The sequence below is a fragment of the Mytilus edulis genome, chromosome 2 (assembly GCF_963676685.1).
Source record: "Mytilus edulis chromosome 2, xbMytEdul2.2, whole genome shotgun sequence".
Lineage (NCBI taxonomy): Eukaryota > Metazoa > Mollusca > Bivalvia > Mytilida > Mytilidae > Mytilus > Mytilus edulis.
The window spans coordinates 32549276-32567429 of record NC_092345.1 but is presented as its reverse complement, the minus strand read 5'-3'; the positions used below and the strand labels follow the sequence as shown (position 1 = coordinate 32567429).

At 29.7% G+C, this 18154-nt stretch overlaps 1 protein-coding gene across 1 annotated transcript; it reads left to right on the top strand.

Moving 5' to 3' along the window:
- The first annotated feature begins 1959 nt into the window (after positions 1–1959).
- LOC139511975 (perlucin-like protein) lies at positions 1960–11252 on the top strand. Its single transcript, XM_071299216.1, has 5 exons — positions 1960–4296; positions 6329–6393; positions 6826–6907; positions 8047–8281; positions 10525–11252. Exons 1-5 carry the CDS (start codon positions 4002–4004, stop codon positions 10562–10564), a joined length of 717 nt encoding a protein of 238 aa, XP_071155317.1. The 5' UTR covers positions 1960–4001; the 3' UTR covers positions 10565–11252.
- Positions 11253–18154: the final 6902 nt, after the last annotated feature.

The window sequence follows — 18154 nt, the reverse complement described above, 5'->3', positions numbered from 1 at the left end:
AACAGGAACACCGAATTGAACGAAAAACAAACCCGCTAACATGCATATAAACGAATTATTTGATAACAGCTGTCATATTCCTGAATAGGTAAAGGACATTTAAAGAAAACATGATTGGTTGAACCTGCTTTAATGGCTAGCCAAACTTTTCTCTTTATGACAATGTTATGAAATATCGCTGTAATGACAACACTACGTGAAAGAAATACAGCAAAAACACACGCAAAAACATTCATCACCCAGAAACGCACAATAAAATAATGTCATAGTCGACACAACAGGTAAATAACATGCAACCTCGAACATCTTATTTTCCATGTTTATTTTTCCTCCTCTCCAGAATGCGTTCCAAATTATATATTTCAAAACTAACATTTGAAAGACTTGCAAGATGGCGTGTAAATCGTCTTAAGCTAATATCAATTATTTAGTAGAAATTTTCTTACCATAAAACAATATATTTATAATTCCAGATGATTAAAAAAAAACTTTCAGTATACTCAGTAAAAGAAAAGATGAAATATGTGTATACAATGGACAAAAATATTGCTATGAAAAACAAATGTGAAAATCAGTTTCTCAGAGAATGGAATGTTTTTGATAGATTACCTAGATGAATTAAATTGAAAATTCACCATAAATAATAAAAATTAAAAAACAATTATTTAGTAAAACATATGTGTTTACACGTTGAATACATTTTGTTCGTAAGACCCTTTTTAAAGGGACTTCTATAATGGAATATCTGTTTGTCTATCCTTTGCAGAATTGTTCGTGTTGATGGTGAAAACTGGCCAATTGATAGATTAGACAGGAAATTTTTTTAACTTGTTTATTGAAAATCATCTTTTTTTTCTTTTATCTTACAAGGCAACATATCTTTATAAAACAGAATCATGTAAATAGAGAAATGAAAAGTTGTATATACAGGTATGTGTGGATATGCAATTAATGATAATATTACCATATCTGTTTAACAAGGAAACAAGTAAATGTAGTCAAAAGGAATACACACAGTACAATTACATATAGATTTTTAAATTGGATCTGCAAGCTGCACCTTTAAGCAAATAAAGGCAACAGAAGTATTCCGGTGTACAAATATCATAAATCGATATAAAATTGATTTTGAAGAATATCCCTTTAACTGTCTACAAATGTTAGATGATATGTTGAACAAGGCTTTATATTTATATGATATGTGCGGTATGGGCTAATTGTTAAATTCTGTGTCATTTGATCTCATCTGAAGAGTTGTCTCATCGGCAATCATATCACATCTCTTTTTAATATTTATATAAATATGCTCCTGTTGTTAACAAGAGAATTGAAATGAAAAACTTCATGCGCCCGAAGCGGGTTTTCTAGTTAACCTTCCCAAGGAACGCTCAAGGCCGAATATTTGAAAGCCAAGCATGTATAATTGCCTAAACAGTTGAACAGCTATATGTAAAAAAAAAACGACTTTAAAAAATTGCTAAATTTATCGAAGTTCAAATTTGCCTAAGAAAATTCAACACTTATTAGTTTCTTATAATTTTAAATTTGTTTACGGATGGCGTGTAAATCGTCTTAAGCTAATATCAATTATTTAGTAGAAATTTTCTTACCATAAAACAATATATTTATAATTCCAGATGATTAAAAAAAGACTTTCAGTATACTCAGTAAAAGAAAAGATGAAATATGTGTATACAATGGACAAAAATATTGCTATGAAAAACAAATGTGAAAATCAGTTTCTCAGAGAATATATAATTAATAATAATAGTTAAGAAGGGTTTGTTATAAAAAAAAAATATAATATTATACCGAAATACTTACTACTCAGCTGGTGATACCCCAGGGAGCTGATAGTTCATCAACAGGGACGGACAGACTGACTGGTATAATAGTATGATCATTTACGCAAGGAATATTAGAGATAAATATATTGCACTTGGTTTAAGGAGTTTGTATAGATTTTGGAGGAATAAAACTAAACAAATCATATATAATATAGGCATACGTTTGCGAGAAAAGAATGATGGTTATTTAGAAGTGTATTAGACTTAAGTTCCTGCTAGTACTTGCAAATTGTACTTTCTTGTTATTTTTACCTGTTTACACAATTTGGGATGCATTTCTGTAATTCGATGTTTACTTATTTTGTGTTACATATTATCTCACTATTTTTAAATGTATATGAAAAAAATGGAAATGGTACGTTATATAATAATCATGCATCCGAAGTGCATTTCTAGATTTACCTTCACAAAGAACGCTCAAAGTCATTTATTTGAAAACATTGGTATGACGCTAAATTTTCACTTCTGTACTCGTAACAATAAATTTATAAATTCTGTGAAAAAAATGTTTACTTGCTTTAACTTCACTATCCGCTATATAAAAGACGTTTTCTCAAAATATAATTCAAAGTCCGATGATGATGTACGCATCTATTCCATTTAACTAAGATAAAAGATACAACAGATACAGTAAGTTGTGTCTTATTTTTAAACCTTCATCTAGAAATTGACAATGAGGGTCGTTTGAAAACAAAACTTTTCGACACAATAGATGATTACAAATTTCCAATTGTGAACGTTCTATTTCTATTGTGCAATATTCAAGCAACGCCAGCATAAGGAATATATATCTCCCACTTTTATTAAGCTATATTATAGGGCTAGTATGTCCTATGATGATTTCTTGATAGATAGTTGCTGCTTATAAGGGAGCTATTCAACCAAAAGTTTCTAGTGGTTCAGTCGAAATCACCTATTGGTAATTTCTCCGGACGCCATCGGGAGTTGGATGACCTTTATGTAATTTATATATCACAGATGACGACGAATATGTTACAATTGTCCAACTAGAATTCAGTCTTTCTTTCCAAAAATAGAATTTTCATCGGGTGTGTACTTACACGAGCAACACGATGGGCACCTCAATGGTACGGTTCAAATGACAAACATAGTAAAGTAGGATATAAAACAATTATTAGAAGATACGAAAATGTATTATGTTAAATGTAAAAAAAAACCCACATGATACAATAATGCATTTTCAAACTTTTCAAGCATAATTAAGAGTTAATTTACAAAATTGGTGTTGACCTTTCTATACAGTGTTCGTATGATTTGATTTTGTTTATTGTCAATATAAAAACATATTAAACTGTTGTTTTCTCTTCTGTTGACAAATATGATAGAAATATTTCATATCGGATGTATTACATTTATCGTCCGACGTTCGTAAACTTTTCACTTTTTGAACTTTTATTACTTAAGAATACATTAAACTGTTATTTTTCTCCATATGATAAAAAAATCATAACATGTCATTTATCCTATAAGATGTATCATCAGCCCTCGGTCAATATTAGCCCTCGCGCTTTCGGCTCTTGTGCTGATATTGAAATATCTGATATAAAACATGCCATGTGATAATCTGATAATATTATTATAGTATATGGAAATATATGGATTATCTATACAAATCTGTAGAAGCATATGCGATAAGCTTCGTGAATAAAATAATTATATTCATAGAATTTAGTAATATTCAAACATCCAAACATCTTTTACATTTCTCCCGCCCGATACATTGACACTATTTGATGCTGACTTTACCAGATTGAAGACATATATTGGAACATGTCACGCATAGTACTGAAGTACATAGTAATTATTTTCTATAATCAACCTTTTGCTTTCGGGAATGTAATTACAGGGAACTATACAAAACCGTGACACGACACTTATCTTTTTATAATTAGATTTGAAATATTTATCATAAGAAAATTCAAATTGAGTGCAGAGTAATTCTTACTACATTGATCATTGTTGATGTAACTGTTATATCAATCAACCGTTTGTAACAAATTATATTGATAATTAAAAATATCCCAAAGGAAAAACATATTTCTCCTATTTATTGAGTTGATTATACCTCTTGCCAACACAGAACAATCGAACTTTAACAACGATCATAACAAAATCCGTTTAGTTTGAAGTCATATGAAGGACAAAATGAAAACAGAATTACTTTTTTTTAATTTTTTGGTTTTGAGTAATTTCATTTTAGTGTGTACTACGAATACAGGTGATATAATCATTGAGAGGAATTCAGTAATTCCAGGTAAAGGTGTGTCTACTATAGTACGATCTGAGTTAGCATGCACGTTTCTTTGCTTAAAAGACAAGGATTGCTGTTTTGCTAATTATAGGGATTCAACAAAGGAATGTATGGTGGGAATGAGCATGTGCCATGCAGAAACCATTAGTGAAAATGGCTGGACATTTCTAAGAAGAGGTAGGATTCAAAATATAAAAAACACATTCTGCTCAAATTTTATTATTTCAAAGAAAGATTTGACATTTGACATATAAGGAATTGCTGTAATATTTTTTTCATTCAGACTATGAAGAAATAGAAAAAAATATGGTGAACAACTGATTAAACCCGCGTATCGTTTTATTTAAAAGTGTGCACCACATTTTTTGGGGGTTATTTCGTATGGACAAACAAATACTGTCATTCCTTATAACCTAATATTGAATTCCATTTTTAGGAGTAAATCATGACAAAACGATGACGTTACGGCCACATGGCAAAATTATGTATATGAGCTGATAGACAAAAAATTTATGCAAATAAGAAGACGTTCAAAGTTAAGATATCATTGCATATTCGTTATAATTAGAAAAATTTACCAAAGTCTTAATACTTAAAAACTGATTTAGTAATTACCATTTCCAGTATGACAATCATTTTTCGTTTTACTTACATAACTGTGTATTAAGGATGTATTCCTCTGACTTTTCAGCCTCGTTCAGTCTCGTTGAAATCTCGTTCTTGAATTATTTCCAAAACATGTGATACAAGTGGAAAATATCAATGATTTTTTTAAAATGTTATAATCAAACATCTGTGAAAAAAATTGTGTATTTACAATGAACGGTTTTTGAGTAATCCAGTTTTCAAATTTTACGACAAATCAAGTCAGTATTTTTAGCCAAAATTTTGAGAAAATGGGTGAGGGATACAAAAAATGATTTTACAAGAATCATGTACATCCCATATCATTTTGGTCTTTTCGAATTTCTTAGATATGTATGTTTTCAATCATTTATAACAAAAAAGTTGAAATAATATGCACTTTGTTCTTAGAACTGCGAAAAATCACAAAAAAAGGAAAATTGACAGCATGGTAAAAAAAGCGTCAAAATATGATAAAACTTTCTTATATTAACACCTACCAATAGTTTTTTTAAGTAAAATTTATTAAGATTGGTCCACTTCATCTTTATAAAAAGTATAAAAAAAAAAGTTTAATTGTGGAACTGTGAGTTTTTTCACGATAATAGCCCCAAAATAGGTAAAAATCGATGAAAAATGGGAAAATCATCAAATTTGGCCATTTTCAAAGGGCCGTAGCAAAAAAAGAAGTGCACCACCATATGATTTTTTTCTTCACCAATTATTTTGTTACAGTCTTATGAACCCAAAATCAGGTTAAGAAAAAAAGTTTAATTCTAGAAATGTTTGGCTCCTCAGAGGTGTACATCCTTAAGTTATTATTTTTTTTAGAAGGAATCATATGTGAAAAAATAAAAATCACAAAAATACTGAATTCCGAGGAAAGTCAAAAAAAGGAAAGTTCCTTATCAAATTGCAAAATCAAATGATAAAACACATCAAACGAATGGACTACAGCTGTCATATTCCTGACTTGGTACATGCTTTTTCAAATGAAGTTTTGGATTGAACATTGTTTACGTAAATCAATACGTTTTTCAATATGCTAGTATGTTCAAGAAAACCGCTTCTAGAATTTTTATTTTTAAGTACAAGCACTTGGTCGATACGTCCAAATATACTGATTGACTGTAAGACACCGAGGTAAATCATTTCAAAATTCAGTGTTACGGTACCGACTTGAATTATAACATATCTTTCTTACATCTTCCGTTTGAAAACTAAAAAATCATTAAGAATCAAAGGTTCCAACTTCCGCAGGAAAATATCGCCTAAGACGGATTTGGCTTGTCTTCGCGGTCCAATTTTTACACTTAGTTATTAACGTGTACCGAGACGATAACAACACTGGGCTTAACATTTTTGAACTCACTTCTTCCTGTAAGTTATACAAAACGTTATTTTCATTTCACACTCGTTCATATCCTTTCGACTTTGTGTAATCAATAAACACGCACTCTTAACAGCTTCAGTTTGTTTCCGTTACTGGTTTTGTCTGAGTGTTTATTTGTTTTGATATTTTATTAAAATTTTTACATAATTTCTGTATTAATAAAATAACATTATAAGTATTTCCGTACTTCAGGTAGTGCTTACAAGAACAAGGTTTTTTTCTACTTCGGGAATGCAGTGCCTTGGAATGATGCGCAAGTAAGTTATTAGAAGAATACAATTATTCGACTTCTTATTACATGTACAAGCTGTACACATAGTTTCGTTGATTCTAGTTTGTCAATACAGATGTCATTCATAACATTGCATTTACCTTTATTTAAGCAATAACCTTCACGTTAGACGTTTTATTGTGAGGTTGCTTGATACTTTATGAAATCGCTTTCCATAAAAAGTAAGTTCATTATATATTTGAAAATATAGATTTTTTAGGATATCAATTTTGTTATTTTTAAAAAAATGTTTAAAGAATGCGCTTGTTTTAAAATTAAAAAAAAACCCAACTTTTAGCTGAGTGACTGGAAGAAAATTTATTTTTTTACAATATAATCAGTAACATAGAACTTTGAAACTTTGTTTTTTAATTGAAGTCTTGATATTACAACCATTGCAATGTAGTATCCATTTTAGGGATATTGTGGCAGTTTTGGTATGAGACTTGCTTCTGTCAGTAATTCAGATGAAAACAAATTCTTGAAATCTCTCACTACTCGTAAGTTATTTTAATTTATTTTAGATATTTAGATATAATAAAATTAAATTCAATATAAGAATTTAAAAGTGAAAGAAACAAAACTGCCGAACTCCGAGGCAATTTCAAAATGAAAAGTCCTCAATCAAATGGCAAAATCAAAAGCTCAAAGGCATCAACCGCATAGATAACAACTCTCAAATTCGGAAGTTGGTACATGCAATTTCTTATGCAGAACAGGGTGTATTAAACCTGGTTTAATAGCTATCAAAACCTCCCACTTGTATGACAATCGTTTATACCTAATGCGTTAGGAAATGCTTATCCCATATACAGGCGAAGTTGGTAAAATGCTTTTAAGGTGGGGGAAATTGAGAATTTCAAAATTAAAAACATCTCGTTTGTCATAGATTCTGGTCTTCAGATGACCGCTTATGTCGAATTCGAGGTATAAGTCTAAAATCATCCAAGAGGAAGCCGTGTCTCATATTTCTTTCATATTAAGTTTTGGGGGATATATTTAAGAAAAGCTTGGATTTTAAATGGACAGAACATCATCGATATACAAGTATCTGAAAGTGAAAATCTAAGATATGGCTTTTTTGATCATCTTGTTTCTGACAAGTGTCAGAAGGAACTCAGACTGATATGAAATAAAGAAAAGGTCGGCAAGTACAGCGCACATATTGTTCCCATAGGAATGTTTATAATTTGTTGAAGAACCTCGTATTAATAATACATGTTGTTGTATGATAAAGCGAACAAATAAGCGGTTTAATCCTATAATCTTGTCAAACAGACGTAAGAAATACTGTGTAATTTGGAGCTTATAATTTATTTAGGAAAATATTTTAAACAAGCGTTACAGTGATTATGAGAGTATTATTCGTTACCATAGTTATGGTTGTTATCAGAACAAACATATTTTCGTATTAATACCATTATTAAAGATGATTGTATGCATACTATATATTCATATCTTGCTTGAAACTTTGTTCTTTGGTAATCTCCCTTACCCCTTTGATTGAAATATTTAGGAGAAATATTAATCCCACAATGAAGATTTACTTTATATGCTTATTTGGTTATATTATACTCTAGTTTTGTTGACCATTTCTATTTTGCCAAAGATATAAAATCTTCTCCTTTTGATATTTCAGAGAGTTCGGGAGTATGGTTGGGAGGTTCAGATTTGTTACAAGAGGATAAGTGGAAATGGGACAAACCAACACGATCGATAACCTATTATGACTGGGGATATTATAATGGGATTCCTCAGCCAAATGATTTATTTAACCAAGACTGTTTAACATATGGCCTAAGCGATCCCTTTGAAACTCAATATACATGGGATGACCAAACATGTTCAAATGATTATCCGTTCTTATGCGAAAGGTAAAGATTAAAATAATAGAGAGAGTAAAAGTAATAACTAACTAATATATCTATATGGAGTTATTTTCCTTTCAGAATGACAGGTCATTCATTTGACTAATAAACTAGACGATACCAAGTTTCAATGAAATGTTTTTAATGGCATAAAATAAAGACATGTTAAAGATCATTGTTTTTCCTAAGATTCAAACTATTTTTTTGTAACACATTTATCCCATTTGATGTTAATCGTATGTTGTTGCCAATTAGGTTTTTAATGAAAATTTACGTATCGCTTCTATAACAAAAGTGAGTTAAATTTGATAAGGCAAATATTTCGTAACACTTTTAAAACATTTAAAAAAGCTTTAATCCTCATGCATAGGATTAATATGGGGACGAAGTCCCCTATTACAGAAGAAAATTCAATAAAAAAAAAAAAAAAAAAAAAAAAAAAAAAAAAAAAAAAAAAAATCCGAAAAATTTCCCGAATTTTTCATTGTACTAATGAACTCAAAATCGTTCAATTTTTTTTTGTTGCGTTTTTTAATTTCCTGATCTGCGCAGAACACATTACTCTACTTCCTTCTTCCGATCTTGTTGTCGTGAGACTTTGATTAGTCTAGTAAAATATAGGAACTCAAGGAACACAATACCAATATTTCATTTTTAATCATTCTTTGTCTTTGGTATGAATAAACGTTACCTGATGCATTGCGTTTCTTTGTTTACATTGAACATGACGTCATAACTTAAATAACGTCACAAGTAAAATCCCTAACAACAGAACCAAAATCGGAAACGTTACGGTATTTCCGTTTCTTTTTTTAACAAATATTTAAGTTACAAAAAATATAATTTAAACAAACTTCGTCCCCATTCACAGGTAATGCCTGCCTCATATTAATTAATATTAAGTATTAATAAATACAAACACAGAAGAATTCAATGTTGTTGAATTACCAGGACGTTCTTTAACCTACATTCGTATAAATGTCAATTTTTCGAGTTTCATGTGTATTACGATTATCTATTCTCGTCAACATCTTTAATTTCGTGATATTTCACAATTATATAGTATTTGCTTTCCAAATATTTCTATTACCTTAAAGTAAACAGATACGTTTAACATTGGGAGATGTATATAGTTTATCTGGATTTTAAATTTTTCAACAATTGTTGCCGAACAAGAAACAGATTTTTTTTCGTGTGTAAAATAAATCATTAAACAACATTGAAAAAATACGATCCTTTTTAATACATTATCATTTTTAATGGACAGTGATCTTTTTTTTAACTTTTATTTCTTAATTATAATTTATTCTCACCTCAAAATTGAGCCATCGGGCGTGGTTATAGCAATAGAAATTGATTGTTCATTTAAATTTCATCGGTAAAAGGAGATGCAACCTCTTGCATATATTTGCAAAAGATAATATTTGTTGACGTTATAAACGTCAGAGAATGCTTGTTTTCATATAGTTTAAAACACCTCGGGATGTCAGGAATACCCACATCTGTCTATTCGTAATTTAAACTAATTTTGCATCAATGTGTATAGTGTAATTCGTTTTTATTTTTTTTAATCTATTTTGCCCATTTTATTTTAAAAGCTCTCATTTTCAAAAAATACGTTTTTATACATCAGTTATCAGTTACATAATTACCACGAAAGAAAAGTGTCAGACGTTCCAACGATCAATATCTAACTAGATATTTAGAGAAAAATAAAACATCTGAAGAACAGTAATAAATGCGCTGTTTCATTGCTTTTTGCCTTTTAGATTTTGTTGCTGTTGGGTTGTTTATTTTTGCAGTTTGTGTATTAATTTTGTTTCATAGACGTATACCCAATACCCTTGGTTTTTCTGCTATACAAAAGTAAAAACATCCTAGAAGTATATTCGTCCGGCCGATGAGGTTATATTGGAATCTCCTGGTCAAGTCACGTGATTGAAGTTATGTTGCTTTACCGATTGACCGAATTTATCTGAAAGATTGAACACTATTTATTTTTCAGACCGTTCATGTGATATTAAGATCGGAATTACCGTTTCAGACCAAATTCGTTTACTAGTTATAGCTCAGAATGAACATTTATCATACTTTATCATACTTTAAAGATGCCATTGATATCGTCCAAAGCTAATAACAATCATTTATAACCTATATATTTTCGTTTGTTTAGATGCATACATTTTGTTGTTTATATCTTTTCAAAGGCTCTGCTAACTCCAGGATAATGTTCTTTTTATTTTTTGTAGGATTGTTCGCGTTGATAGTGAAAACTGGCCAATTGAATGAATAGAGAGACAAAAAATGTTAACCTGTACATTAGAAGTTAACTTTTTTCTGCTTTAAAAATTGCACGGAATATGTTTTATAAACCAGAATGATGCAAATTGAAAAAAAAATGTTAAAATTGATAAAACTAAGCTGAATAACTGATACATCTGTGACAATATATAATAATAGATGTAACGTTTTGTTCATTATCATGGGGATTTGAGCATGGTTGCCATAATGTTTTATGAGGAACTTGTAAAAGGAAGAATGGTTCAGGATGTACTTAGATAAGATTTAATAAATCAAGAATTTTAAATTGATACTATGAGCCGTAAGAGCATTAGTTAAGGATAAAAAAAAGCTAAAATATTGATAGGTCATAAAACTCCTTTTCGAGACATTTGATTTTATTTAAATATGGCTGGAAAAGGCTTACTCGGACTTTTACTTTATAATTTCATTGGTACTATATGGGTCTCATATCAAGAATTTGCTTACATTTTGTTACATGACCTTTTATGAGCTATTAAGACTTATACGAAAAGCTAAATGAGGCAAAATACGTTACCTTGTATCGTATGGAAAAACACAATGAAGTCTGAACATCTGACACAAATTCCAAAACCTCATCTAAGTACATCTTTAAGTACTATGGCAAATCATGTTATGAATGTTCAAGAGACAGGTAATATAAAGTTTGTTGTTATTTTGTACTTACAAAATTTTGTGAAATGTTATTTTGATAGAACAAAGTCTATTTAATGAAGATGCATGTGGCCTATAAAACGTTACAACGTAATTCTATTGGTTGAATGGTCAACAATATCTTGTCCCTTTTAAAGTGCAGAAAATCTGTTGTCAATATTAAATTTAACATTTCGACCTATCTAAAAACATTACACATTTTGTGGAGAATGTAGAGAAAAACCTCGACCTTATCAAAGATCAGTTAAAACCCTTTTCAAAGAAGAACACATTCATACGTCACGCTCGTGTATGTTCACACTTTGCAAACTTCATCTGAGAGTGTACTTACATGAGCCACACAGCAGGTGCCACATGTGGAGCAGAATCTGCTTACCCCTTCCGGAACACCTGAGATCCCCCCCTAGCTTTTGGTAGGGTTCGTATTAATTAACCGTTAGTTTTCTTTTTCGTGTCTTGTATACTATTGTTTGTCTATTTTTTTCTTTTTTAGCAATAACATTGCAGTTTTTTCGACTTGTTTTGTTTTGTTTGTAATTCCCTCTGGTATATTTAAGCCTCTCTTTTTCCAAAAAAAGTCAAAAAGTGTTATTTGCTAGGAAGAACCACTGAAATAAACACTTCAAAGTCATCATACCAAATTAATTAAGCAATACGATTTGTCTATTTCTTGCTTCATTAACAAGATGTTTTTGCAATATTGGAGCTTTAAATACATCTAATCAGATATTTTAACGAATATGTCAACTCTTGATAATGACATTTAGATTGAGAATTAACATGAAGGGCGAGAATTTCATAGAAGAATTTGCATATCCGTTATCAGCTGGTCTCGCTTTTTTCAGATTTGGTTTATAACTTTTTTGTTTCGAATTTTCCTATGATTTCGGTGATATTGTTTTTTTTTCTTCTTTTTTATGTGTCCTTGATGTGGCCATTTGATAAAGGATTTTCTATTATGAACTTTCCATGTATTTTGGTTATTTTCCTTTTTCATAAATTACATTTTTATTAATTTTGAAATTATAAAAAAAACAAAGTAGTGATTTTCTCAAAGGCGTTCTTGAATCCCGAAAAGTTATTTTGACGCTTCGATTTATAAAATGTTATTTTATTTCTTTTACAGCAATAGTTCAATACCCCTCCTTGTGGGCTATTTTTTCTCTAAAGGCATCATCATGAAAATAAGATAAAAAAATACGCTTTGTTATCAAGTTTAAATAACCTAAATTCTTCATTAAATCTTGTTTTCTTAAAATGACTACAGATTATTTAATTGATGAAAACGTTTGAAATTTCAAATTTCAAATTAAAAACGATAAAAGTAAAACTGGTCAAAATCCTTCAGGCAGAAATGACCTTATATGACTGTTTTTGTAGATCCTTTTCGTTACATTTATCTTTCAGTATTTCTACACACTTTGCTTTCAAATTTTTGACAGTGCACGTCCCTCATAAATTAAATATCAATTCAGAAGTGTGCTTTGAACGCTTAAAATTCTTAAAGTGTTATATTAATATAATTATTTTCTGATTATGATATATTTAAATTCCATCATGGTTTTTTTGTTGGCACAGCTTTTTTTGGTTCGTTTTTTTTTTTGGTTTTTTGTTTATTTTTGTTTTGTTTGTTTTGGCTTGGGTAATAGTGTTGTATGTTTTTTTTATAATGAATTTGTATGCTCTATATTTTTTCTTTTTTTTAACTTATCGAATACTCATCTTTAATTTTACGCTTTTTGTATGCCCAAATGGAGACATTCCTTAGAGTAGTTAAGCTTTGTTACTGTTATGGTATTACAATTGAAACCTAGGTCATATGTTCAGCTCTATAACTTTTTCTAATGCGTTCGTGAATTCTTTTTCTAAGGGATCGGTCATGTGGATGATTAAAACTTACCATTTGTATTCAACCAGAGAACATATTCAACCGGACCTGAATAAATAAAGATGTTATATCATTTCTAAACTTTATCTGCGTCTGTAAAATGAATTTGAATCTTGGTAATTGAAAATAAGTTATTCAATTTAAAGAATTACATTGACGGTACCAATTATTATGTGCTAACCTTCTTTGTTACATTTGTTTGTTTTTATAGTGATTAAGATGACTACACAATGTTTGCTTCTATATTCCTTTTTTTGAGATTTTAACCTATTTTGTCTGTTTTGTTCACACATCGTTGTCAGTATAATATAATTTGATGCGACTGTCATACAAGACATAGATTAAGATAGCTATAAAACCGGGTTCAATCCACCATTTTCTACATAAGAAAATGCCTGTACCAAGTTAGGAATATGGCAGTTGTAATCCATCCGTCTGATGTGTTTGAGCTTTGTGATAAGGGACTTTCCTTTTTGAGTTTTCCTCGAAGTTCAGTATTTTTGTGATTTTACCTTTTTCTGGTACAATATTATTTATACTCATCTTTGATTCGTTTGGCTTTCCATTTTGAACAAAGAACATAAAAAATCCTACTTTTAAATTTTGGTTAAACTGTACAAATGACGAGGTTTTCTGGAATAAATTTTTATACCTCTGTTTGTCAATATACATCATTTATTTATAACAACCAACCTACTTATCTTCTTAACTCCTTTATCTTAATTGATGTGTAATAGGAACCTAAATTATATATTTTTTATTTGGTTTTACTGGTCTTTATTATTTTAAAAAGAAATAAAACACGTGATTACATGTGAGATAAGTTAATGAAGTAAGAAAATAATTGATTTATATTAATCTAAGGTAAACTCATTAATGTTCTCTTTTAAACCTTGTCAATAAATAAGAAGATTTCAGGTTATTGACCATACACATGTCTGATGATAGATACTGAAAACATATTGATGTGTGTATTATAATTGGTATAATTATAGTTATCAAAGGTACAAGGATTATAATTTAGTACGCAAGACGCGCGTTTCGTCTTCATAAGACTCATCAGTGACGCTCATATCAAAATATTCATAAATCCAAACAATTACAAAGTTGAAGAGCATTGAGGATTCAAAATTCCAAAAAGTTGTGCCAAATACGGCTAAGGTAATCTATGCTTGGGATAAGAAAATCCTTAGTTTTTCGAAAAATTAAAAGTTTTGTCATATATCTTTATAAAGGAGAAGCGAAGACATACCAGAAGGACATTCAAACTCATAAGTCGAAAAAACACTGACAGCGCCATGACTAAAGCAGAAAAAGACAAACAAACAAACAATTGTACACAAAACAGAACAAGAAAACTAAGCAAATGGAACCCCACAAAAAACTGGGGTCGATCTCAGTTGTTTCAAAAGGGTAAGCAGATCATATTCCACATTTGACACCCATCGTATTGTTCATAACTATAGGATCGCTCGTGTTTGTTGTCTACTTCAAAGGGTATATAACTTGTCAAACAAACACTGCACAGTTTCAATATAAATGTTAATGTTTGTTTAAAAATTGAAAATAAACAATAAATAAAAAGAAAGCATTCAAAACTCATAATTCGGGTAAAACTGACCATATAGCATAAACGAAAAGAAGAAAAAAGCCACACAAGTTAACAAAACACTACACAGAAATATATTAACTAATTACATGAATGTTGTTACACAAATATATGAACTTTCTCAAACAAGTTTTATCAGTATATCCTGATCTGTTTTGGCTTTAACGTGTTAACGCGCTGACGTAACTTTTTTTCATAGATTACTTTATATCTAGCAAGTCATTTCCATAACCGTACAAGTGTTAAAAATGTTATGACATATTTGACATATTTTATTTAAAACTACATTACCTACTTTTCAAAATTATAATAGCTAAATTATTAATATTCTCACTGCTTTAATTCGAAATTTTATTCTAAAATTTCAAAGCTCAGTAGTCAATAGGAATTTTCATTGATATTGTCTTATATATATGGTCTTTTGGAAAATGTTGTTTCTGCTGTATTGAGACCCATTTACCAAGAAATTTGTTTTGCATGCACACGTAATAAAAAAATGCGGTTTTTATCCAACGTTGATTTTCAATTTAGACCTGTTAGATTTTTTTTCGTTCGGCTTGTAATAAATTTACCTGCGGGTTTATATGATCCTATTTCGACTCTTTTAAAACTCAAGAGTCTATCCTTAATTGAGGTAAATGTTATGACCTTCTTACCATTACTGAAGAGACATTAGCTACGATAATTTTGAAAAGTAGGTTATATATAAATATTAAATAAAACATATCAAATAATTCATAGCATTTATCATTTGTTTTTAATGGCTTTTAATACTTGTACGGTTATGGAAATGACTTGTTGTTAGATAGAAAGTAAACTATAAAAATGTAGTTATACAAATATATGAACAGTGGTTTCTGGAATACATAAACTGGCAGAATTTTGACAGCAACTTTTTTATCAATGAAGCAAATTGTTGGGTTCAGATAAATCTGGCTGTCTTCGGAAGTGTTATAAATCGTATATAACTGGCATCTGACTTCCTTGGTATAAAATGCAAAGAATAGTGGAAACATATCTCCATCAACAAGTGCGTGTAAAATGTACATTGTAAATACTTATTTAAAATTTTATGTATCATTTCAATTTTTATGTTAATATCTTAAGAAAAAAAATGTTATTAAAATTAATATGTGTTTATGAATAAACGTAACAGTTTAGATATATTTCATAATCCCTAAATGTTGTATTATTCAATCAAAATTGTATTAATCGGATGATGTAAAAAAATCAATTTTTATACTTTTATAAAATTTATATTAAATAGTAAGAGTTTGAACATGCAATAAACAATATTTGTGCATGTAGCAAAACAAACAATAAATACCTTGTTTATTAATGAAAAATATACTATTCATATCTCAGAACTCGGGAATAAACAATTTTCAAAACAAATATTACACTTAGTGCAGATCTGAGAGTAATCGCAGTTGCTGGCAGCTAGTTAAAAAGCTACTTACAAATAATAAAAAAATCATGAAAGTTTTGAGATAGAAAATTGAGAGAAAAAAAATTTAAGACTATAAAAATATTGTTGAATCGATACGAATGGTATTTCGTTTTATATGTGTCGATTAAATATCATACACTAATAAAACTGGAAATGATCCAAAAATTAATACACACGAATAAAATTTATAAACCATATGGTTGGGCGGTTCAAAAAAGTAAAATTGTAAATTTCAGATTTACAGGTAAACATTATTTGTCTGTCTGGTCATTCAATTGGCCATGTCTTTTTATCAACACGAACAATTCTGCAAAAGATAATAATATAAATACAGTATAAAATTAATTAACAACAATGTTTACAGAACAGTTTGCGTAAAACATGTTTTGACCTATAATGGCTTACTTTTTTATAAATTTTGATTTGAATGGAGAGTTGTGTCATTGGCAATCATACCACATCTTCTTATATTTTGGCTTTATAAATATTTTGATATGAGCGTCATTGATGAGTCTTATGTAGACGAAACGCACATCTGGCATACTAAATTATAATCCTGGTACCTTTGACAGCTACTTATACATTGAATTATTAACAGGGTAAACGATTACCATGAACTATAATGGTTTACTTTTATAAATTGTGACTTGGATGGAGAAGTGTGTCATCGTCACTCATACCACATCTTCTTATACATCCTTGTTTCAGGCCACAATTTACATCAAACCAATCTGTTAAGTGACCATTTACTTAAACACAAGACTGTACATTGTTATAAAGAGAATAAAGAGATTTTAACATTTTTGAACTAATACCAAGTGTTTTTAATTTACAAAAAAATTAATTTCTATTTATCCAATCGTAAGCTTTTTTGAATTCAATGAATGCCACCACATATGTTGATTGTTTACGAAGTTTTTCTAGTTTCTATAATAGTAGACAATGTACTTAAATGGTCAACAGTACTACGACCTTTTCCAAAAACCGTTTTGCTCGTCACATAGGAAGTCAATGTCATCAAGCTTATATGTTAGTCGAGAGTTCAATACTCTACAATACAGTTTGTAAGAAACTGATGCCAAAGTTATACCACGGTAAGACAAGGGATCCCTCGGATCTGATGTTGAGTTTTTTTGGAATAGGCGTTATAATCCCTTTTGACCCCATTGCTGGAAACAGATATTGAAAACTCTAGTTAGTGCAATTTACATAGTTTGGTTTTTGTACAATTCAACTGGTATTTCGTCATATCCAGGTGATTTACCATTTTTGGAACATTTTAAAACATTAAATACGTTTTCCACAGATATTTCACAATCTAACATATCATCATACAAAACATCTACATCATTTTCACATATATTTACATCCCTATCATCATTTCTATTAACCATATAAGAGAAATCACACTTCCATTTATTTTAAACTTCATCTTTATCACTAGAAATTTGACTATTATCTAATTTCACTTCCATGGGAATATAATTTTGACACTCACTACCTACAACAATTTTTCCAATTTTTCGCCAAAACTCTTTTGGGTTTCCACACGAATTACTCAATTCTTCCTGAATGGAGTACCAATATTGGTGTTTTGCCTTTTGGACCGCTTTATCAAATACTTTCCTTTTATTACCAAATACTTGTCGAAAAAACTTTTTCTGATTTTGAATTTTACACTTAATCCATATTTTTTCGGATGCACAAACGTCGTTCCATAATTCAGTTAACTCCTCACTCCACCAAGGTTTCTTACATCTCCTTCTTTTATTATTAACGCCGTCGGATAAGACAACCACTTTAGATGATAATTTTGTAGACATTTCTGTTTTTTATAACATTCACAAATGCAACATACATGTTGTTAATCTGGCCTTGCGTTACATTTGAAATTTCCAAATTTTGAATAATAATATTAATATCATTCAGAGCAGATTCCGAACTGAGCCAGTGTTC

Excerpts from the sequence above, each read along its gene's own strand:
- LOC139511975 (XM_071299216.1), top strand. The coding sequence starts at position 4,002 with ATGAAGGACAAAATGAAAACAGAATTACTTTTTTTTAATTTTTTGGTT. Across the intron at positions 4,297-6,328 it reads CTGGACATTTCTAAGAAGAG|GTAGTGCTTACAAGAACAAG; the intron begins GTAGGATTCAAA and ends TCCGTACTTCAG. Across the intron at positions 6,908-8,046 it reads CTTGAAATCTCTCACTACTC|AGAGTTCGGGAGTATGGTTG; the intron begins GTAAGTTATTTT and ends TTGATATTTCAG.